The 24,616-nt window shown below is 41.0% G+C and overlaps 1 protein-coding gene across 3 annotated transcripts in view; it reads right to left on the reverse strand.

Moving 5' to 3' along the window:
• Positions 1 to 3,610: 3,610 nt before the first annotated feature.
• Positions 3,611 to 24,616, reverse strand: part of LOC147178085 (SH3 and multiple ankyrin repeat domains protein 2-like) — a 238,302-nt gene continuing 217,296 nt past the window's right edge. For all 3 annotated transcript variants that reach the window (XM_086070562.1, XM_086070563.1, XM_086070564.1), the window contains one exon: positions 3,611 to 9,599. In XM_086070562.1, coding sequence (XP_085926688.1) covers positions 9,089 to 9,599 — 511 coding nt within the window. In that variant the 3' untranslated portion in view covers positions 3,611 to 9,088. The remainder of the gene's footprint in view (positions 9,600 to 24,616) is intronic.

A 24,616-nucleotide genomic window follows, 5' to 3' on the forward strand; every position in this document is an offset into this window, starting at 1 on the left:
GCTTTTCAAGATGCTGTAATACATAGAAATAAGGTCAATTATTTTGAAAAAGACAACTTGAGCACCTGTTTTGTATATTGCTTAACTAAACAGTGGGACCCAAGTAGAGCAAATCAAGGATTGTGCTTTCATAAGGATACCATAGAAAAGTTCATTTATTACAGATATCAGTTCAAAATGTGAAATTCGAATAGATTGATAAAACACGAAAATACTTTGGAAAAGTAGTCAATTCCTACCTAATTTCTTAAGTAATTTTAAATGTTTATGTACTAAATTTTTTGAGTTGGTAAATTTTAGACTTTTGTTGGTAGCAAGCTCACAGGTCTAATAAAAAAATATTTAAAAAAGGTTCATGAGGAAATATTTTACAATATGTAGTGATTCCATAATAATGCAAGAAGTTTCACATCTTGACTTCGACTACATAAACACAAAACATAAATTACGGTAAGTTTTTCAGGATACAGTGTTCTGAAATGCACCTGTACAAAGGTCTAAATCACTTATGTGAAAGAATCACTGCTCAAATAGGCTACAGTTAACTTGTAAATTCACATTAGCATTGAATCTTCAAGAACGGGTTGTTTTAAATGTTCATTTCGGTACACTTTTATTTGCTATGCATTTTAATTCAATCATTTCATTTCAAATTTTATTATTTTATATATACACACACACACGTACGTATGTCCCCGCCCTAGGCTGCCGCCCAGCCCACTAAGCACCTAACCCCTTTGGCCCCTCCCACCGGTGGTGAGCCCATGGGAAGTGGGACACACGTTGCCTCTTCGGGCTGTGCCCGGCCGGGCCTCATGGATGCAGGCCCGGCCACCAGGCGCTCTCCAACGAGCCCCACCTCCAGGCCTGGCTCAAGGGAAACGTAAGACCATTTATTGCATTCATCATTAGAGGTCTTTGAGCCGTGCTTTGTCTGGCACCTCACCTAGGACCTGTTTTCCATGGGTGACCCTGCCAGGGGCATAAAGCCCCAGACAACCAACATAGGATCATTGAGACACACAAACTCCTCCACCACTATAAGATGCCGGCTCACGGGGACGCTGGAGAGCATATGTCTGTGTGTGTGTATATATATATATATATATATATATATATATATATATATATATATATATATATATATAATTTTTTTTAGCCCAGTATTGATTTAAAAACTGCATTTCTTATTGTTACAATAATGTTGTTCATGAGCAAACTCGGTAAAGTAGCCTATAATTTTACCAGTACTTAGCATGTAAAAAGTTAATGACGTCCTTCTCTAAATCCTTCACCATGCCTAATTTTGAGTTTTAATGCCTTTAACTTTTGGAATTAGCATCTTTGAGCATCAACAAAGAAAGTGGCAACAGTCGTTATGATGGATATTGTAAGGAAAAAAATGTGTATTACATAAATATATTTCTTTACCTATCAGCCAAAGAAGTTTCCTGTATTTGTTTTCCTACACATTTGAAAAATATGGGTTTACGACCTATATTTAACAATGAGTCATATTCAATAATCGAAAAATAAGGTGTATGAAGCTGTACGATGCACAATAGTGACGCCTGCAGCTGCAAGTACTTAAAATTTCCAAGAGGTGGCGCAGTTTCTTCTCCTTAGACCACAAAGGAACTTCAGTGTTTCTTTGAATATTAAAATGTTATATTTTAATCTGTTCTGTTGCAAAACATAAAATATCCATACATTTTTTAATTAGTTACATTTGCAAAACAAAACATACCTACTCTAGATTCATTAACATTGTGGGGGGGGGGGGGGGGGGGGTGGATGTAACGATGTAATTTAGAAACAGAAACCCCAAAATGAGAAGATTATAAAAGTTAAGTAAATACAATTTTGGGGACAAAATCAAGAAATAATTTTCATTTCTATGCACTCAACTATTTGTGCTTAATTAATTTATTTAATGATTTAATTATTTTGCATAAATTACTCCATCTTAATGACATGACATTGAGGTGATTGGGCAGCTCAGGTCTAATAGAAGCTCCTGTTGCAATCTCATAGGTTCTATGGGGTTCAGGTCCGGGATCATTGAGCCCGCTTAAAAAAAAAAAAAGGGTAAATAACAGTGTGATGTACAAAGTGTGAGGGACAAAGTTTCATTTTACTGTTGATCGGCACCTTTTTGGACTCCGAGAAGACTGAACATTTGTCAAGAACAAAGTCCATGAATCCTTGTTTGTTCGGAACACTTTATTGAGGATAAACGCTTAGTAACGTTGGAAAACAAATGGTATGCACTATTCAGGATGTTTTTATTTGATTTTAAAATGTCTTATGCTACTATATTAAACATACAGTACATGTCAGAAATGTGTGATTCTTTGACTGCGTCTGACTACCATCATGCTAACCGCTATCTAGCCTTAAAGCAAAGTCAATGCTGTTTTAGGTCAAAAGTAAAGCCTACTGTTTCGGGTCATGGAATGAAGTGGTCACAGTTGTATTCCTGCTTGTCTTTGTCAGTTGTTTATGACAGCCGGTTTGTCATCGTGTTGTTTCTTTGCCCTTGCATTCAAAGTTTCTGTGCTCTTGTCAAATGTTTAGCCCTCATTTGATCTAAGGAGATTGAAACATTTAAATCATAGCTGCTTTTAACTACAAATGAATGAAAACAAGCACCAGGTGGTTCATTATCCTTTCCGTTCTAATCTCGACATTCTACATGGCGGACAAACAATACTAAATCTATATTTAAAACTACGGATGGGCCGGTGCCGATACCAACCTTATTTAAAGGAGTCTACTCGCGAAAGTACTAGTACTGGACTGAGAAATTTGAAAATTGGCATTAATTTTATGGAAATTTTAAAATGATGTCATTGTTTTTGGGTGGAATACTATGTAGTTGTGGTATCGGCGTGAACTCACTGAAACAAGATCTAATTCTGAGCTGATCCCTAAAGAACCACAATATCAGTTGGATGCAGGTGTACAGCTAAACGCTTTTGGTGTGTTCGAACCATATGCTTTTGTTCTCCTGCGTTTTCATCCTTCCCCTCCCAGGACCTTTTTCCAAAATGTTATGCATTCTTGAGGAATAGTTTTTATTTTTTTGACAATAATTAATATGTTGTAAGCTGTCCCACTAGTCTGGTTGATATTGTGTTATCCATCTCAGGGGGCCATTTTGCCACTTGCTGTTGACTAAAGATGACAACAAAGTTGCTCAGGTCTCACAGCTCAGCTTCAGAAAACAGGTGAGCTGTGATTGGTCGCTGCCTGAGCCCTGAGCAACTGTGATGTCATCTTCAGTTGACAGCAAGTAGCAAAATGGCTGCCCCGAGATGGATAAAAACGGCTGGATTTTGCTTCATAACTCATATTCCACAAATAGAATATGAATCAGAATGTCATGTTTAGACTAGTGAGGTCACATATAACATTTTATTGTCAAGAAATGTTTAAGATTAATTTCCCCTTTTAATCTTTTTGAGCTTCCAAGATAGACCAACTCCATCTTTAGATAGATGCAGTGATCAGGTGCACATTTATATCACCTCATTTCTCTCAATCTGTGGTGCTCCCAGCGTAACATATGATGACATCACACAAGCAAGCAGTGAGAGGACAACAGCACTAGTGCAATGTTATATTTATTTCTTACAGTGACTTTTGGTTGCCATACAAGAATTCTTGAGGATTTGAGGGGGCGGGAGGGAATGAAGAGTGCACTTACAGGAATATTCTCTCTATTCATTTCAGTAATTAGTTGATTCTATGATGACTTTCGAAGCACAAAATTACAGCAACATAGAAAAACAAACACAAGTCTTTTCACTAATTACTGAAAACAGCTTAGTCTCTATAAAGACTTAATCAAAGAATAAAATCTAATAATGAAAGCAAAATAAGTTAAGAAAAAGACAGAAAGGGTTGGCCAAATGTTGAACAATGAGAATAAGTGGGAGCGGCGTTAAAAGGGGGGGAGCGGGAGCCGGAGTGGGTTTCGTGAGCCACGTTTGTCCTCAAAATGGCTGGTGAACATTTTTACTGTCTACATCTACTCAGCTCCACCCTGTTTTCACACAGCTTATAGTGAGTGACCTGTTGACCCACTGAGAGTAAACAACAGCCACAACTATTTTTAGTAAGTGTACTTTTAGTTTCTATAAGGTGGCCTGCAAACATATATTAAAAATGTACACATTGATATATATATATATATATATGTTTTTTTTTTTTTTTTCAATACACAAGTTGCACTCTCGAGTCGGGGATTATTATTATTTTTTTTAAGAGAATGACAGATAGGCAAGTGGCGGTCAGAAGATACCTGGTTTTTGTGGTCACTTGATTGGCCAACAGATCTGAAATCTACCGCAGTAGTAGGCAACAGTTCATTAAATACAGACAAGTTAGCATAACGTGATATGTCACTTTCAAATGGGAAAATAAAACACAACAAAGGAGATTCATTCAGAATAAATATTGCTTCTTACAAAACCCATAACTCTAATGATAATATCCACGGTTGTATCTAGTTCATATTTCTGTATTTGACACACACCAGTGCCCAGCATATTTTTGAAGATAATCTCTATAAAATGTCATAGAACTCTATACAAATGTTTAAAAATACTGTGCTTTTCGACCCCTGCTGACACGACACTGTTTGAAAATAAGTGGCAGCTTTCTAGCAGCATTGTCCCGTGCCAGCCTCTCTGCCGCTCATGTTCACAGAACACACAACGTTTGTCGGTTTCATGCAACTCCTCCAGCCCAGCCAGATGAAACCAAAGTTCGCTTTCTGAATATTTCTTTGCAGACACTGGGTTCCCCCATGTATCAGGATCACACAGGAAGTACACTCCCAAAAAATTGGCTTAGTAGCAAACGGAGCTGCGGGAACGGAATCAAAGGGGGACCCGTGACCTTACTTAAGGCATCCTCACTGGGATGATGGGGCGCAGCTTTGGCCGTCAGGTCAGACAGGAACCTTCCTAAGGTTGTTTCTGCTCAAAGCCTTTTAATATTTCTACACATGCACTCCATTACTCTGGTTCAAACACTCTTATATACACTACTGGACAGTAACTGTGGCAGTTACATCATAATAGAAAATTATCCCGTTAAATACTTTATATCCTTTCATCTAATCCAAGCAGATGAAAACATCGGTGTCATCTTGTTTCTTGCAGTGGTTAGGGCAGGGGAGTGAGTGTGTATATATGTGCGTTAACACTCGTTCAGCATAAAACCCTGATGCCGACTAGGGGCACTTTCTTGTGAAAGTTGAGCACTCCAGGCAAGTCTCAAGCCATGAGCATGCCTTGGAGAGAAATATTTATATTACTTATAATCGCTAAAGACAAACCTCTGCTAAGAATGTGCTTCCTACTAGTTTGCTTTTTTGCTCCACGTCATTTAAATGTAATTTATTGCAGCAGCATTTGCAGTGGATATTCAGGTATGCCATTTTGAGGCTCGTCATGTATTTATACGACCATCTCGATTATTTAAAGTGAAGATGTTTCATCTAAATAGAGCTTTTGTATAAATATGAAAAAAACAACAACATTTTGAGTCATACTGCAAGAATATTGGTTCTGTTAAGTCATTAGTTAAACCAAAATAGAAAAAGACTAAAGAAGATTCAATTCTGAATTCAGATTAACAAAATATTCTTCTATCTGCGCTTATGAAACAACACACACACTCCCATTCCAGTTAACACAAAGCTGCTTTTACTCTGTGTATAATTGAATCATTATTATTATTATTATTTGATGATGTCCACACTGATGGACTGATGGCATTGTTCGTGTGAAGGTGTGCACATATTGCATTGTATACCGCATTATACACGCCACTACACTGTAATATGCACGTGTCTTCATTTGACACCATCAGCCTACTTAGTGCGGCATGGCTCATGTGGTAAGAGCGGTCTCAACCCAAAGGTTGTGAATTCAGTCCTCAGCCCTTGTTGACCAAGTAAGATACTCAACTTTTAACAGTTGCTCCTGATGCTGTGTCATCAGCACAAAATAAACCAAGTTAATACAATTATATGGATTATCAATATGCCTACTTAAAATGCTCCGTAATGTTTTTGTAGTCAATTTAGGACTAATTGATTAATCTGTCACTTATTTTTTCAATTAGTCATAAATCAGATAAAATGGAAAACAAACCTAATTGCCCATCTGTTTTTCCAAAACAGGTCATTATTTCAAAGTGACAGTGCACAAACATTTTACTGGTTTGGTCTGTAAGGTGAGGAAAATAGGCAAAAATGTTGATCTTTGTTTTCGAGTAGTAGTAAGTAAAAAAGCAATTGATTTATTTTGGTTCAAAACAAAGTTAACTGTCCTCCGACTACAGAAATCGGAGAATATTTACTCCTAAACTGAAATTCAGTATTTCATTTTAAAAATATATCTAAATTATTTAGCGATTATCAAAACAAATGATTAATTTGACAAGTCAATTCATGTCAATTACGTGTTGCACCTCAAGTACTCATAACTAAGTTACGTCTACAGAAAAATCATCTAGGATTTTTGTGAATGAGTGATTTGAACAGTTTTACGTTATGTAAAACATTTCCTTCTATTACATTGTACTGTTAATTCCAAAATAGTATCTAGTAAAGATGAAAGTCGACACTTCAAAAACATTTTGATTGATTCAATTCTCAATCGCAAAATCATGAAAACTATTAATGTTTACATACTTCTGGACCCACAAATTTGAACTTAAATGTCTTTCCCCTCAAAGTTGCTTCCATTTTACGTTTTCTCTTTAACATGCATCATCTCCTCGTCGAGACTTGAGCTGATCAATCAAACTGTTCCCTGAAGATGTCTACTCTAATAAACTCAAACTTTGAGTCAGGGCGGTCAGCACTGCAGAGATTCACAGTGCAGCTCACTGGAAGGAATTACTTGATTTGAAGCACTGGCTTCTCTATAAGGAAGTTCTTTAACGTCTATCAACCACGCATGCACGCACACACACACACCAAGCGATAACAAGGTGCCCTTTTGTCATCAGACAATCTCATTTGACTTTACCAGGTGAGCATTCTTGAAGCACTGGATGGCATCACGAAGGGTGTCGGAGGCCGGCTAGCTTGGTGCCACTTTGCAGGAGCTTTGGCTCAAGGGTGTGCCAAAAAAATCAACTCTCATAAGAATCGCGATTCTCATTTAGTACGATTCAGATTCGATTTTAAATGTCCCAAAATAGATTTTCCATCCATCCATTTTCTTAACCGCTTGTCCGCAAAAGGGTGGCGGGAGGCGCTGGAGCCTATCCCAGCTCGCTTCGGGTGGTAGGCGGGGTACACCCTGAATATGTTGCCAGCCAATCGCAGGGCACACAGAGACAAACAACCATCCACACACACAATCACACCTATGGACAATTTGGAGTGTTCAATTAAACTGCCATGCATGTCTTTGGAATGTGGGAGGAAACCGGAGAACACCCAGAAAGGCCGAAGCCCTGACTCGATCTCACATCCTTTGCACTGGGAGGCGGACGTGCTAATCAGTCATCCACCGTGCCGCCCCAAAATTGATTTTATTTATATTATTTTATACTGTCTTGCCCTTGTGTGTGTGTGCCTTTATTGGGAGCGCTGTTCATGTTGTAACAGATTTGGCCACTTAGGGGCAGCGTGGTTCCGCGCGCTCTGATACACAGTTGTAACCACATTAGAAAGTAGAAGGGAAAAGTCACGATCAAGTTATGCCAATACAAGTTGTTTTTTTGCAGCGTAGGAAGAGCATATGTCGGTGAGTAGTGTTAACTCATTCACTCCCAGCCATTTTTACTAAAGCTTATGGCTGTTTTACTAGATTTTGACAGATTTTTCAAGGTCCACAGAATATTGTGTTCTATTGCTATAAAAACATGGAACCTACCAAAAGAAAGATTAGTCTCTTCTTTTATCAGGAAAAAAAAGGTTCATTTGTATCTGTTTCCCTTTTGCAGCAATTAGCATTAGAATATAACTAAATTATTATATTATTCACAAATCTGTTTAGAACTGTGGGGAAATAATTTTTTTTGCAACATGGCCCTGGCTGATCTCTTATACTCTGCTGCCACCTGCTGGCCATTAAAAAATATATAACTACCATTGCTTATTGCGACCTCTTCAGGTCATAGACTGTATCAAAGCCTTCTGTATGCTCGAGCATAAAAACATATAAATACGTTTTTGGGACCATGGCAATATTTAAAATATATATTTTTTAAATACATTTTTAGGAGCAAATTAAGCTTCTTTGTAAACATTCTTGAAGCATTTTGTATGAATAGCCGCTCTTTTGAGTGATAGAAGTGCCGCGAGTAGCGTGCTAATTAGCATTAGCGAGTCAGACTGAAGTAAATTATGACAATTCTTTGAACATCTATAAACTGAAGCAGAAATCATTGTCAATCAAATCATTGCGAATGGAAAATCGATTCTGAATCGAATCGCAGACCCAAAAATCGGAATTGAATCGAATCGTAAAGCAGTCAAAGATTCCCACCCCTAGTATTCATGCTTTACGTGTGCACGTCTGTGAAGACGGTGTCGTCTTACTCAAGGATTTGTGCGCAGTGAGTGAGCGTGTGTGTGCTTCTTGTGGCCACCAGATACAAATTCAAACGTGAGCAAATTGTTCTGCTTTTCACAAAAACAGGTGAAAAGTGTTTCTCTACAACTTAGATACACCCAGAAATATAACTCCGGTAGGACTCAAGTGAAGAAATATTCTCATATTATTCTCTAGCAAAGATAGAAAAGGATCAAAAAGGAGAGAAAAACAAAGACCAGCTCTGCTGGTTTTCATGTGGGCCACATGGAAAAGGTCTTTAGTATTCCAAAAGCTGCAGTTGGACTTGCCCAGTTTGAGGAGCCATTGTTCCACGGACAGTTGCTTATCCTCGCCTCTCTCTCTCTCTCTCTCGCTCGCCCCCCCTCCTTGATTACCCAGCACCGGCCGTCCTCTCCGGAGGCTGATTGGACTGGAGTGAGAGGATGAGAGAGGACAAAAAAAGGCAAGAGCTTCCAGTGTCCTGTGAGTGGGACATCCGTCTCTTGCGCTGTCCTCGGGGCTTATCTGTCCTGCAGCAGCTTGAGGGCTCTCTCGATGTTCATGCGGTGACCCACCCTGGTGACGCCAAGGTCTATCAGGTCCTCTTTTTGCAAGGAGGTCAAGTGGGCGCCCTCAATTTCATTATCCAGGAAAGCGTCTCTGTGCTCTCCCAGGTGGAGGCTCTCCAGCCAGTCAGCCACGTCGTACTTGCTCCACAGCTCCACGGGCTTGGAGGCAAAGGGCTTGCCCGAGGCCGCCTGCATGAGGGTCAGCGGCGACGGCGACCGAGAGCTGCCGCCGCACGACGAGCTCAAACTGTAGCCGCCGCCGCTGCCCATGGGAGGAGTGGGCAGGCCGAAGACATCCGTGAGGGTGGGCGACACCGAGGGCGGGAGCGAGGAGCAGGGGGTGAGGGAGGAGGCGGAGTCTGGAGGGCTGCAGGGGTGCGTCTGAGATGGGAGGCTGCTCGGAGGCGTGGAGGTGAGGGCGGCGGCGGCGTTGTCACGATTTCCTGAGTCGTCCGAGGGCGGCCTGGGGGCGCGCAGAGAAGGTGAAAGGTTACTATAGAGGTCGAAATCATACGAATCAAGTCAACTTCATCAGCCTGATGACCACAGACTAACCAATTCAATACATTCATCTCTTAACTGTACACTCAACTGTCTTAAAACTACTGCGCTCTCCAACTTTTTAATTGATCTTTTCTAATAAAAAGGTAAAATGTGCGCAGTTTATTAGTCACCTGTGATCAGTAAAGTATATTAAAGTCCATTCACAATTTGCAGAAAATGTTTGAATCTTTCTTATTTATTTCACTTTTGACAGTAAATCGAGATTTCAAAGAATACATCCCATCTGAAAGAAAATATGTAAGAAAATGGTAGCTGATAAAAATGAAAATAAAACAAGCTGTTCTGAATAATGTAAAACAGAATACATTTGTAAACATACAAACTACATACAATAGATCATGAGGATGATGATCAAGGACATGTTTATGCACTCACCACACAAATGCAATGCCACTAAAATAGCAGTAGATGGCAGTGTATACAAATTCTCTGTTGTGCCTAAATCAGTTAAGGACAAAATAGCAACTACAAGGACTTAACTCAAGTAAGGTAAAGCCTTCTCACTGGCTTGCTGTAGATTTGCTTTACAAGAGAATAACAATACTAATTTAACTATGTTCATTACTGCCGATAGTAAATGGGTCACCAAACGTCCTCTTTTCCCCCGACATGTACACTTTTTACAACTTGTCCGGCGCGTCCGGGTGTTTATAAATTCATAAAAATGTCCGGTTTTCATTGTTTTTCAATCAACATTGATGGAATGCCCACCTCTGCTAATCATCAATTCGTCAATTTTGTTGATGATTGAATATTGACGAGAAACTTCAAAAAAATTGACAAACTAAGCATTGACAGAAGCATGTTTTCGTTCATCAATGTAATTCCTCAATGACGGACATGTCCACTTCTATCTGCCATGCAGAGTTGGAAATAAGCATCGCTATGATGCTGTATATCGTTATGAATAAACATGCTGCAAATGATCAAAGCCTGCTTTGTATCACATTATAACAGCACAGGAAGTGTGATTAGAATACCGGTTACTTTGACCAGACCCTCAAAGTCATTATCTTTCACCTCATGATGATTGAGGAACATGGCTGGCAGGTCATTATTTCTTGGGCAGTCCAGTCATGGGTCCATTAAGTGAAATGCATTAAATGGACACAATCTTGCTCAAAACATTCATGGTGCAGGCAGGAACAAACTTAACCTGGCCTTGTGGTAGAGTGTCTGCCCTGAGACTGGAAGGTTGTGGGTTCAATCCCCGGTCGGCTCATACCAAAGACTATAAAAATTCCTCCCTGCTTGACACTTAGCATTAAGGGATGGAATTGGGGGGTTAGATCACAAAATGAATCCCTTCTGTTTACTGCTCCCTCAGGGGGTGGGTCAAATGCACAGAACAAATTTCGCCCCACTTACGTCGGTGTGACAATCAGTGGTACTTTAAAGTAAAAAGCGGTGATTTTGATTCAAATGGTTAAGTATTAAGAGATTTTTCTGTCATTTTGCTTTTTATGCAAATTAGTGTTTGTGACAATCGCTGTGATTGGCTGTGCTAGACAGGAAATACAGATCATTTGTTATTTTTCCCCAGTGATCTTTTTTTCTATTTCATTTAGGGTTGTCAAAAGTATCGATATTTTGTAAAGTATCAATACCAAAACGTCGTATCCGGATACGCTATCACTGTGTCATGGTATCGATACTCTGGATACATGGTAGCGTTCCCGCAGCGCCCGCAGCTTCGGCGCTGCCTTCTCGGCACGGCAGAAAGCCTCCGGCGGCCGGAGAGCCCACACCGCGACCTTTCTTGCTTAGCTACGTTACAGCTGCTTTAGTATGGCCAGTGCGGCGACAGGAGAGCCAAACCAGCCAGTCTTGGTGGACAAGAGAAAGCAAGATGCCTTGTGTTTTTGTTATTAGCCATTAGCCACGGTCTCACGGTTAGCTTTATGCTCAGTGAATGTGTACCTGCTTCAAGTTGTGCCTGAGAGCGTGTTTACTACAACAATGGTGCTCATTTGCAACGCAATAAGGGCAAGACTCACAAAGTAGCATATTGACATGCTTGCCTATATTGTAAAAAAAATCTTCCAACAGCAAAGAAAATTCAGACGAGTGATACGACAAGCTTAGACAGTCATCATAGAATAAAGTGCACTTTCTAAACCCTTGTATGCCTTAATAGATATGTAATTTTTTTATTTAATCTTTTAGAAAAAGGTGTAGCTGAGTGCAAATGCAGCATTTGATTTTCATTTTTACTGATTGTTTATTTTTTGTATGTTTACTACCTCAAAATATACTTGTATAAGCCTCAAATTTTTTCTTATTGATGTTTCCTATGTGTGTTTTTACCACAGACAACCCACAATTTTGTAATTGTGGCAATTTTTGTATGACATATTCGTTCATTTGTGTTATTTATAATTTATTTGCACGTGAAAATGTGATTGCCTTATTTTTTTTTCATTTTCTGATTATTCATAATTTATTTAATTATTTGCGGTCATGTTAATACAAATATTTTTCTATGCATTTTTAAAGTATTTTTTTTTTTTCTCTCTCTCTCCGTGGATTCGAAAATGGTATAAACTACAGAGTATTTTCCTGGGTATCAATATCCAGTTTTAAATTTTAGTATCGTGACAACCCTAATTTCATTACAAAAATATATCAAAACACAAATCAAAGTTCAGTTAATTGTCATTATCTTTACTACATGGAGACTTCATGAATTCAATGAACAAACTGAACTAATAAATAAGCATATCTAATGGGGTGTAATGCAGTAGTGTGACGTCATCGGCCAGCGAAGCTCTTCGCCCGGAGGAATGATTTGCATTTTCTAGCTAAATAGCTAATCAGTGATCTCCATTTGACACCCTGCACTTAAATTGAAACCATGTCTAAAATGCACATTGACTCTTACTTCTTCACAATTGTAAACCCTGCATTTTACTTAGATATGTTCCACTTCCTGCCTGTATTTTTTAATGTTTGGTATTTTATTTCATGAAACCATGACAGTAAGTGGAGTCACAATCAATGACTTTGGAAGCGTGCACTGTATCTACAGATAGGTGTTGGTAATGCCTAACGCATGGAGTTTGTTGCAAGCCTGACCGATAAAGTGGGCATTCCATCAATATTGACGGAATGTTCGTCAATGACTGATGCCCTTTTCGCTGAGGGAATGACAGATTGATGATTACAATGCAGTTCAACTTGTGTTATTGACGATGACGGAAGGGTATCCTGACTGTTGACGATTGACTAACGGCGGAGGCTCAAATTTCATTGACGCGCCCACCTCTGCAAATTAGCATGTGTTTATTTGGACTCTGCTGACAAATGTGAGGCAGAGTGCACCGTGTTGCTGGCGTATGTAAATTGTGACGGTGGCGGAAGAGAACTCAGAAAAGTGGGTAAGTAGTGGGATTTAGGACAGCCACAAGTTATATGTGTTGTAAAGATAAGTGAGTGCCAGGGAAAGCTGCTGCTAAAATGGGATATGAATATAAGACATAATGCAATATAATAATAATAATACAAGCAATATTACATCCAATTAATTCATCTGTCTTTCACCATCGTTATTGAAATAGATCAACTTTTGCGTTAGTAAAACATCACCGGTGAAATGTTCGATCCCTGAGTTGGGTGGACGCCGCAAGCAGTAGTAAAAAAAATTAAAAAATGATTGTGCGTTGGGGTAAAAAAGGTTGAGATTTAGAATGTTGTCATAATTTATTAATTTGTTTTATTTTCTACCCATACAGGCATACGTTAAAATAGTTTTAATGTATGGCATGTTTTTTTAGTAAACTTTTAGTATCATTTAAGTACTTTTTTGGAAATGAAAATATGATCACCCTACGATAGTCAAGTGTTTGTGGCTTCTGATTGTCTAGCAACCACTTCAGGGAGCGGGGAAAGACCCCCATCCCCCAACAGGACAAATGGTATTGAAAATGGATGGATAGTTTGCAATGAGGTATCACTATTGTATCATACAGTTGTGCTTAGCATTTTAATGATTTCATGCAGTTAAATGAGGTAAACAAAATATTAGCAGCAGCTTGCCGTGTGACCCTACACCAGTGCAAATTACAACCACAAAACTAATGAGCATATTTTTCAGTGAATACTTTCCATCAAATCATTTTCTATAGCGCTTGTCTTCATTTGGGCACAAGTGAGCTTGAGCCATTACCTGTTAATTAGAGTGACATTTGTACAATGATTGTGTAAAAACTCTAACTTCACTTAATTCACTTATTACAAATTTATAAAAATAAATTTTCAGGTTGTTCATTCAAGTTATACTTATTATAGTTTAGTTTTGGTAGTAGAACAAAGGTACTTTTTGGTCGGGTATTCAAATAAGGAGCTAGTCATGGCTTTAACCATATCGTGTTAAGCATTTGCACTTTGAAGCGTTGGGTACGCCTCGCTTTGTGAAGGTCACACCCTGAGGATCAAGCATTTAAGTTCATTTGTTAAAATGTATATGTACTTGTACATTTATGTTTTCAAAATTATTGTTGACACATTTATACATTTTGGCTCTTTTTTTTGTACAAGTAGCTACAGTAAGTTGATGTGTCGAATCTGCTGCCCTGCGTCATTCACTCCTAAAGTATGATAGCTTTTGATTGGTTAGTGTTTAGTCAGCTGATAGGGGATCAGGAAGTGTTGTCGCTCTAGCTTTCGTGCATGACGAGTAAAGTTTTAATCAAGAATGAATTGTCTCCATGCTGCCTTTTCATTTTATATACAGTGTCCCATTAACCACCAACAAATCCTCACTTAGACTATAGCTAGACAGCAAAAAAGCCCAGTGATGACAATCAGAGCATGTAGGAGCACTGCTAGGATATTTTTGGATTCATCCCAAAAAATGTCTCTGGTGCCCTTTAGTGGAGGGATCTGCAAAAGCATTTTCAAAAAAGAGAGAAAACTGAGGCACTCAAAGGTGTTCCAAGTAAAAGGCCTTTATTGCCACATGGCCAGTTGATTAAAAATTGCCAATGCGTTTTGGCCTTGGTAGGCCTTCGTCAGGGCAAGCCCAGTGATGAATTGACTCTCACAGAGTTGATTTCAACAATTGTTCAGAGTTTATATAGCTCCACACTTTCCAGAGTCAAAGTTAACTCTCCTCAGACGCAAAATATGACTCCTAAATGGTCTACCACGACAGGGATTATACCGGCGCACTCCGGTACCACAGGTAGTAACCTTAACCACTAGACTTTCCAGCCACATAGTGTTTTGGGTGTTGTAAATAAATGTAACATGTAATTTTGGCCCGGCACTTTTATTTTTGTATTTTTTTAAATAGCAAACCCTAAAAAAAGATACACTGACATATTTTATTGAGGCATAAAGCCGAAAATGTGGTCCTGTCAACATCGGCCCGTCACGGGCGAAAGCGTCCGCGTTTAGTGAAATGCGGAAAAAATAAATAAATAATAAGACCGATTTTTTTTCTTCTTGGCTTTGTTCGCCTCATAAAGTACTTGTCGAAAATAAGACGCACACTCGTTGAAATGTAGTTATGTGTTAATGACGGCCGATGTAATGACGGTTTTCAACATTAACCTTAACATCTCTTTTGCGGAGAGCATTTGAAGTAGGCTATGTTAATGTTGACTACAGTCCGACTGAAAATGAATTAATGGCCCCAAACTCCTTTTGTCTTTAAAGACTGTCAGTATTTCCCAGTGATAAGGAAGAAAGGGGGACTAGGAAAATGGTGCTGACTTGTCTCTCTCAAACTGGAGACGAGCAGGTGAAAGGCGGAGCCCTCTGTGGAGGTGATTTAAATCTAGGCAATCAACTCTGTGAAATAACACCTTCTCTAATCACTACACACAATTGAATTCTGAAAACATTAAAATTACACTATGGGAGTTAAAATGAACTCTCACAAATTCAACTCTGCAATTTTAACTCTCTAATTTTTGCTGTGTACATGTATGTGTATTTCTCGTAAGGTTCTGAGTTTTCTTTTTTTGATAAAGTGGCAAATTTGCGAGGTTTTTTTTCCACTGAATATTACCCCCACCCTATAAAAAAATTATTTATACGTGGCCCTAATACGCCGTCGTAGTTTTCCAGGTGTGCTGTTTCAACTTTTAAAGGCGAAAGTTCGAAAAGGATGGGCACACATTCATCAAAATTATCATGGCGATAGATTTCTTCAATGTAACTCAATAATGCTGAATACTTGGTTGTCTTCCACTAACACATCCAATTTCACCACTTCAAACTTCAGTGCAACCTAAAGCACTAAATGCTCTTTTAAATACACGACTTAATTAAGCGCCCAAAGGGTTAAAATTAGAATGCAATTTAGCACCTGCTATTTTGGGCTATTTGTGTCTGCTGAGGGCAGAAAACAAGCTAAATCTGATCTTCATATGGTCAAAATGACTTTTCTTTTGTACCAGCAGCATTCTACATCTACCCTAGATATGGCACTTCCCTGCTTTGAACATATGGAAGAGCCTGAAGGTATGTGAAGGGGGCTAAAGGATAATTCTGCCAAAATGGAAGTGGGCCATTTGAAGTGCATGGCCACTTACTCGATGTTGTTAATGGGCACTTTTCAACACCAGCGTCTCTACAGGAAAACATGGGAGGGTGGATGGAATGGAAACAGAGCACATTTAAGACAACATTAGACGTGTGATAAACATCATGTATGAAGATGCACGTGTGCGCACGTACACACACACAAATGCAAACACGCACAAACGTGCATAAGATAGGAGGCAGAGGAAAAACATGATGCATTAATGAACTGACAAGTCTCTGCCATCTGTCTGCCTTCTGCTATAACATCAACTTTCACTTCTCATGCTTCCTTTATTTTTTCCCATGGACTAGTTGCATTGGACTTCTGCAAAACAAAAAACAAAAAAACTTTTCCCTTTTGAATCAATCACTATATTTGACTGTTAACAATATTGCATATGTAATATAGAAATAAAGCAAACCTCAAAGCTGCTGAATGCAGAAAACTGATTTCTGAGTCCTCTGACAATTTATGACTGTACTTAATCTTTTGCTTCAGCTAGAACTGGAAGCTAAATATTTTCACTTCAAAATACGATGTTAGCATGCTAAATAAAGTATTACTTTTGGTTTATTCAGTAGTTTACGCATCAAGCTTGGTGTCCAATAAAATCAATGGATACATGTTTTAATACATCTTTTAGTTGCGCACACATTAAAAAAAAAAAAAAATTCTTAGGCACAAGTGAGCCGGATTTGAAAGACGCACAGTTCAAATTGCAGGCATTTTGTGAAATGCACAGCTAATAATTTGTGGGTTCCACGTGATCCTTCAAGGCAACGACCGAACATGACACTCATTGTTTCCATCTGTTCACTATTCAGAGGTAATTTACTATGTATAATTGGTCATTTGGATTCGTTTTTCAACTGAATATCTTTGTATGACAGTAGTGAAACTGTTCAAGTGTAAAAGTAATTAATTAAAAAATAATTTGGTACTTGTCCGAACTGTATCAATATCTAACAATATTATTATTATTATTATTATTATTTTTTTTTTTTTATAGAGCTCAGTATTGTTCATTCGGAAATGTCATCATCATTGCTCTTTTTTTTTTTTTTTTTTTTTTTTTTTAATATATATATATATATATATATATACACATATATACATACATATATACATATATACATATATACATACATACATTTTTTTTTTTTGTGTGTGTGGGTGAGTATGTGTGTGTGCGTGCGTGCGTGCGTGCGTGCGTGTGTTTGTTAGCTCACCAGAAAACCTATTAGAAAAAAAAAATCTCATACCGTTCACCTAAATCGAACACCAGGAGACCGGAGGGGACCGAAGAAAACCAAGGAAGGTGAAATCCAGCACCGACCAGACACCCCCCACCAGAACTCCTCCCCAGCCCAAGAAACATCCAGACCCCAACAAATCCAAAAAACATAAAATCAGGGAGGCCTCAAGAGACCAACGGAGAGACCGAGAAAAGAAAGGAAGGACAGACGAAGCCGCGTGAGATCCGAGACACCAGCCTCCACCGATTCAATAACCTGAGGAGGAAACAGATTGTGTCTGAGTTTCGGTAGATGCTGGTGTGGTGGATCTGGCATGCATGAAAATCTCCACCAAAGAGGGGAGCCGTCGACCCCCGCCGGAACAGAGCAAGCGCAACACCTCAGGGCCCCCCAGGCCGCGGCAGCGCCAAAGGACGACCCCCGGGCCCCACCAGGGCCACCGGCCGGAGAGCAAACCCAGGAGCAGGAGCGCCCCCCGCCCCAACCCGGCCCGCGCCCCCGGCCCAACGCAGCAGGACGGGGCACTGCAGGCCCACCAGGCACCCCACCGGCCCCCAACCCCCGCCCCCCCCCCACAACCCCCCGCCCCCCATCCACCCCCGCCACCCACCCCAACCCAGCCCCAGCCGCCCCCATGCCCCCAATCCCCCAGACACCCCCCACCCCCAGCACCCCCCCACCCCGCAACCCCCACCACCGCCCCCCCCCCAACAAAGCCGCCCCCCCCCCCGACCAACCGGCAGCCCCCCAACCCCCGACCCCCAGCCCCCGGGGACCACCCGCACCCAGGCACCGGCGCCGAAGAGGGGCCGGGCAGCGGAGCGGAGAGGGCAGCCGCGCCCACCCCACCCCCCGCCGTGTGGAAGGACGGAACACCGGGGGCAGAAGGGGGAGATGGGGGCACCGGAGGGCGGCCGACACCCCCGAACCCCAGGCCCAGCGGGGGAAGGCCCCGGTCGTCACCCCAGCGTTCTTTGTGAAAATTAACCCCTGTTACTGAGTCCGCCAGCTCGCGGACTGGCGAACTCTACCCCTAAACCGTGAATGTGACCCCACCCAGTGTATATACAAGTGTGTGTGTGTGGTGCATTAAAATTAGGAGCAGGTGAACCGGAGCCGATGGAAATGATATTCCCACGCTCCGATCCACCCGCCACCCAAGCATGTTGCTGAGTGTATGTGGTGCATTAAAAAAAAATAGATAGGGCGGGGGGGGGGGGCGGGTGGCGACACGGACAGGGGACCGCAGCACTGCTCAATACTGCGGCCCCCAACCGATGGCACCCCCACAAGCCCCCCCCCCCACCCACAAGTTGTGTGGTGTATTAAAATTGGAGGGGAGTTGTAGGGTGAAGACGGTGTTTCCACCCTACCCCACCCCCCAAAGTGTGTTATGTGCCCTATATGTCTATAAAAGTGTATTGTGCAAACCTAGTGTAGTGAGTTAAGAGGTGTGACCAGCGGGGCCCCCCCCAACCGGGCGGGGGCAGGAGGCGCACCGGCCCACCAAGCCCCCACCCACCCCACCAGGACCCCGGCGGGCATATGGGACCCGTCCGGCGGGGCGATAGGGCTCGCCCCCCGGATACTGGGTCCCGCCCGAGGTGTCAGGACGCCCACCGGAGCGGGGCGGGCACGACACCAAACCCCAGCCACCCCCGCCGGCCCCCATAGCACCGAGACCCGGGCCATGGATGGAGCCCCCGGCCCAGGGGAGGGGAAGGAAGGCGTACCGGGGAAGGGGAAGGGAGGAGGGAAGGGGACGACAAGAAGGGCAGGGGGCAGCGGCAGGGACGCAAGGAGAGGGGGAGAGGAGGAGGAAGGGCGACGAGGGAGAGGGGACAGGGAGGCGGAGGACGGGGTTCAAGTGTAAAAGTAATTAATTAAAAAATAATTTGGTACTTGTCCGAACTGTATCAATATCTAACAATATTAGATCACACCATTCAACAACCATCTGCAAAAAAGGGATGAGATATTCATTCAAAGCACACTGCAGTTTGATTTAAAGCATATATCATTTTAAGTGCTTTTGCACAAGTTCATTTTTGGGCTCACATGCCACACTCCTGGACCATGTTTTCCGAGAACCACCAGTAATCTATTATAACTTTTAAAAAAAACACACGCACAAAACACACAAAAAAGGAAACAGTTCAACTGTGATATTAAACTTAATATAAATGATATGAAAGTATTGTATTTCACTTTTATGAAAATCCTTTGCAGTTGGTGAGTGAAGTCTGGAGCCCATGCACATGACAAAGTCAGCTGGTGAGTCAACTATTACTCAACTCAAAAACACTCTTGGTAACGCCAAATAATGAACAATGACCTTCATTGAGTGATTACTGGCATTTTGCAAATTACAAACTAGCATTGCATAACTTTTTATTTGCAGTATAGCAGTGTATCCAACCTTTATTGAGTCAAGGCACATATTTTACACACATCGCGGCACTCCACCAAATAAAAAGTGTGTGCACCGGTTAAATGCTACCTAATCCAGCAGAGCATTTATTTATTCTGCCTGTTGCTGTGGTCATTGGTATAGATAAATGAACAAAGATTCATTACATGTAGTGAATAGAAAATTCAGACCAATTAAGTGTAGTTGGATAATGTTCTGAAGTGATGTAACAAAGTTATGTTGCAAAGTATCAACACTTTGGATATTTTCACTTAGGAATGTACTCACTTTTGTTGCCAGAGGTTTCGACATTAATGCTTGTGTATTGAGTTGAGTTTTGAGGGGACAATAAAGTTATACAAGCTGTACACTGATTGCTTTACATTGTCAAGTGAAGTGTCATTTCTTCAGTGTTGTCCTCTGTAAAAATGAAATATGTGATGCATCAAAATCAGGCTTATGTTTCCAAAAATAAAACGCGAGCTGTTCATATACAGTATTCTAATTTTACACTTAATTCCCTTTCGTGATGTTAATTCATAATTTGATGAAGTTAGAACAATTTAAATGTTGGCAGCTTGAAATACTTTGTTTTGAGAAAAACCTGTTTAAAATTTTTGGCAAATACATATTTTAACCCGTCAGTGTTATTTGTCCATTTTCTGGCTTTTTTATGTTTTTCTGTGTTTCATCAAAGAAAAAGCATTTGAAAAAAATACACTAGGGACCTGACATTTCACCAGGATTGTTAAAAAATGTAGAAGTTCAAAATGGTGCAAATTATGATTATTGCAAACAGGAGGGAGATATTCACTCAAAATTCTTGTAATAATGCCCGATTTTGGCTCATTGACTCCCGTTATAAATCATTGTTTTTGTGGCATCCAAACCAGATGCGCGAGCCACCTCAACTGGCTCCTTTCAACGTGAAGGAATGGCGGCTCTACTAAGAGTCCCTCCTGAAAGACCGAGCTTCTCACCCTATGTCAAAGGTAGAGCACACACTGCAGAGGAAACTTATTTCGGCCGCTTGTATCCGGGATCTTGTTCTTTCAGTCACGACCCACAGCTCGTGACTTAGGTGAGGGTAAGAACGTAGATCGACCAGTAAATCGAGAGCTTCGGCTCAGCTCCTTCACCACAACGGACTGATACAGAGCCCGCATCACTGCAGATCCTGCAAATCCAAATCACTGTCGGCAATGGAGACCAAACTCTGACACCGATCATACAGGGACCAAACAGCTTGTATCAGGGTGTTCGGTACCCCATACTACAGAAGCACCCTCCACAAGACTTCCTAAGGGACACAGTCGAACGCCTTCTCCAAGTCCACAAAACACATGTAGACTGGTTGGGCAAACTCCCACGCACCCTTGAGGACACTGCCGAGTTGAGAGACCCAGCCCCACAACATCCAGAGCTTTTAGGAACTCCGGGTGGATCTCATCCACCCCCTGGGCTTTACCACCGAGGAGCTTTTTAACCCCAGAGATAGGAAAGCCCAATCTGCTTCCTCAAAGGAAGGCTTGTCGGTGGAATTGAGGAGGTCTTCGAAGTATTCTCCCCACCGACTCAAGACGTCCCGAGTTGAGGTCAGCAGCACCCCCATCTCCACTATACAGTGTTTATGGTGCACTGCTTTCTCTGCCTGAGACGCCGGATGGTGGACCAGAAGCCGTCCGGAAGTCATTTTCCATGGCCTCGCCGAACTCTTCCCAAGCCCGAGTTTTTGCCTCAGTGACTGCCGAAGCCGCGTTAGGCTTGGCCAGTTACCTGTTACCTGTTAGCTAAGAAAATTTGATATGAGTAAATCGGGCAAAATTTTTGATTTTGGCCTCAAGCCGAAAACAACTTTGAAGATGCTATTAAGTTTACAATTCATCTAATGAGGCATCATCTGCCAAAGTTTGCTTGTTTAATTCTTGCTACTTGTGTGTGTGTTTATTTTACTGAGGTCATATTCTGGATTGGGATATTTGATTTAAAAGTTTTGCGTCAAAAGATTATTTGCCATGCTGTGACAATAAAGTTTATTGATATTTATTATTTTATTACATCTCAAATACATTTGCCCACAAAGAAAATAAAATTATGACATTTTGATGGTCCAACACAGTTTGTTGTTCTCTCTCTCTCTCTCTCTCTCTCTCTCTCTCTCTCTCTCTCTCTCTCTCTCTCTCTCTCTCTCTCTCTCTCTCTCTCTCTCTCTCTCTCTCTCTCTCTCTCTCTCTCTCTCTCTCTCTCTCTCTCTCTCTCAATGTAATACATAAGGAACACATCAGTAATGTATAGTATTTATAAGTTACTCCAAATATGTATTGCATTATGGGACCGGGCATGGCTTAAGGACAATCACAATTTGCCATCATCTTTTTATCTTCAGGTTTCATATTTCATAGCAAATATTTACATTTCATCCAACTTAAACGAGCATAAAGTGGAAAATTGTGGTGGCAGTATGCAGCTGATTTGTCAATGACGTACGTGACGTGTCATCAGTAAGTTAACGTCACGTTAATGACGACATTGAGCAATCAAAACATTACATTAATTACATCACATTATTATAGTACATGATTACACAAAAGGCATTTAATTTTTTTTTTACACAACGCTCTACTCTCCGCTGGAGGAACGTGCTGTCATGTAAACAAGCGTCTAACGCTCTTGCGACATAACTGGCTTAAGTGCATAAATGAAAGCATTCAATTAAAAGTGGAAATGGACTTGTTAAAGAAAGAGATGCTGAAATTGACGATTAACTATATTTGGATTATTCGCTGATGTTTGGATCACATGATGATCTGCTTTAAGGTAAGAAAGAGCACGTACAGCCGTGTCGCATAAATGTGCATCTCGTGCATATTCAACACGGCTGCACATAAGTCTGGCTTCTGTTCGATTTCGTGCTGAGGGACACATTATGGTGTTTGCCACTTTTATTGGTTGTTATGTCCATTTATATAGACATAACAACCAATAAAAGTGGTTGTTAAAAAATATGTCACATATTAACACAAACATAAACGGTGTTCTCTTGTGAGATACTGTCAGCTGGAGAAAGAAAATCTATCACTACATTACAAGCTAAGGCAGTAGTTAAGTCATATTTACAAAAGATATTCCAATGAAAATGAAAGAAAAATAGTGAGCAACTGAGTATCTTCTAGTTCTGCGTGACGACATATTTGCCCACCAATGTGAAATTTTGTGTTTTAAGTCTAATGTGTAAAATATCTGAACGTATAATAAAAAAGAAAAGCGGATACAGTTCTAACACATCTTGTGTTGGCCTTCAGTGATGCTATATTGATATGGTGGTGGGAGACCTTGCTTGCACCACGCCTACACATCTTACGAGTCCTTGCTTCTTTCCAGCACACTCCGCTTCACACATAAAGGGTCCTTGGTCACTCATTGGTGAACATGCACATGCTGCATTTATTTATAGAAGCCAGAGCTCGCTCTTTCTCTCTCTTTCTCACACACACACTGTGCTTTGTTACGTAATGGTGGTCTACTAAAGCAGCGTGGCACGTGACCTGAATAAAATGATGCTGAACTCTGCTGTGGGTTAGGCTTGCCATCCTCCTGCTCACGCACGCACGCACACATTCGCTAACACGTGCAAACATGTCCCTCCAACTCAGGCTGACATCACTGCAGGCCTCAAGGCTGCTCTCATCAGCTGGTTGCTTGGCAACCGTTTCGTCCACAGGCACAACCAACGCACATTTAATCTGGGAGGCTAAGAGACAGGGATAAAAAAAGATAGAAAGAGGGAGAAAAAAAATCCCTATCAGCATCCCAAGCAGCAAATAAAAGGGATGTTACCACTGCTAGCGAAGTTCATTCCAGTACAGTGACGAAGAAGAATGAGAGCAGGAGATTGTGCACGAAAGCATGCGAGCCGAAGATGAAGCGAGAAAGGGTGAAAAAAAAAAGAGCGCAAGAGGCCGGCCATGTGTGAATCTAGGCCATCTTCTGTGTGTCTATGTTGTCATCTGTTTGACAGTTGCAGCTATACTCTCCGAAGGCCATTTAACACGAGGGCATTGTCACCAGCTCTCTAAGCAGCTCACATTCTGAGTTTGTTCTTGCTAATCTACCTGGCAAACCTCTCCACATGCGAGAGATACCCATCCCCTCCCCCATCCTCAAGAGTGTGGAGGCTGATAATCGGAGACCCCACCGGTGTATATCAGTGGGTTTATACACTGACACAACCACAGAAAGCAACAAACAAAAACAAGAGATTACAAGCAATTGACAGAGTCTATCAGGATGTTCGACGCTACTTTAGGGCTCACTACTGAATGCAACCTGTTCATCAGACCAGCCTGACAGTGACTTTATTGAACTAATCACATCAGACAGCGTTCCTGCAAACTATACTCACAAAAAACAACACTCACTGTACAATATTTTGAGCTACATAAGACTGTGCAATTAGTGGCTTGTATAGCGAGGACAACTATAATGGTTTGTCCCTTTAAGGGGACATTATATGGAAAACTAACATTTTAAATGCTGGTATGCAAATACATGAGTTAAATTCAAGTACAAGAAAGCGGGGATGTTGAACAGCAGATCATTTGAATGAGACAGACTCCACAAAAAAACTTCCGATTTCAACAGGCTACCAATAACCCTCACTTTAGACATGGACTACATGTAAATGGCTAATTTACTCTGAGAACCAAATCATTTTTAAT

This window comes from Leptonotus elevatus, chromosome 3 (genome assembly GCF_054856555.1).
Source record: "Leptonotus elevatus isolate MCC_2025b chromosome 3, RoL_Lele_1.0, whole genome shotgun sequence".
Taxonomy (NCBI): Eukaryota; Metazoa; Chordata; class Actinopteri; order Syngnathiformes; family Syngnathidae; genus Leptonotus; species Leptonotus elevatus.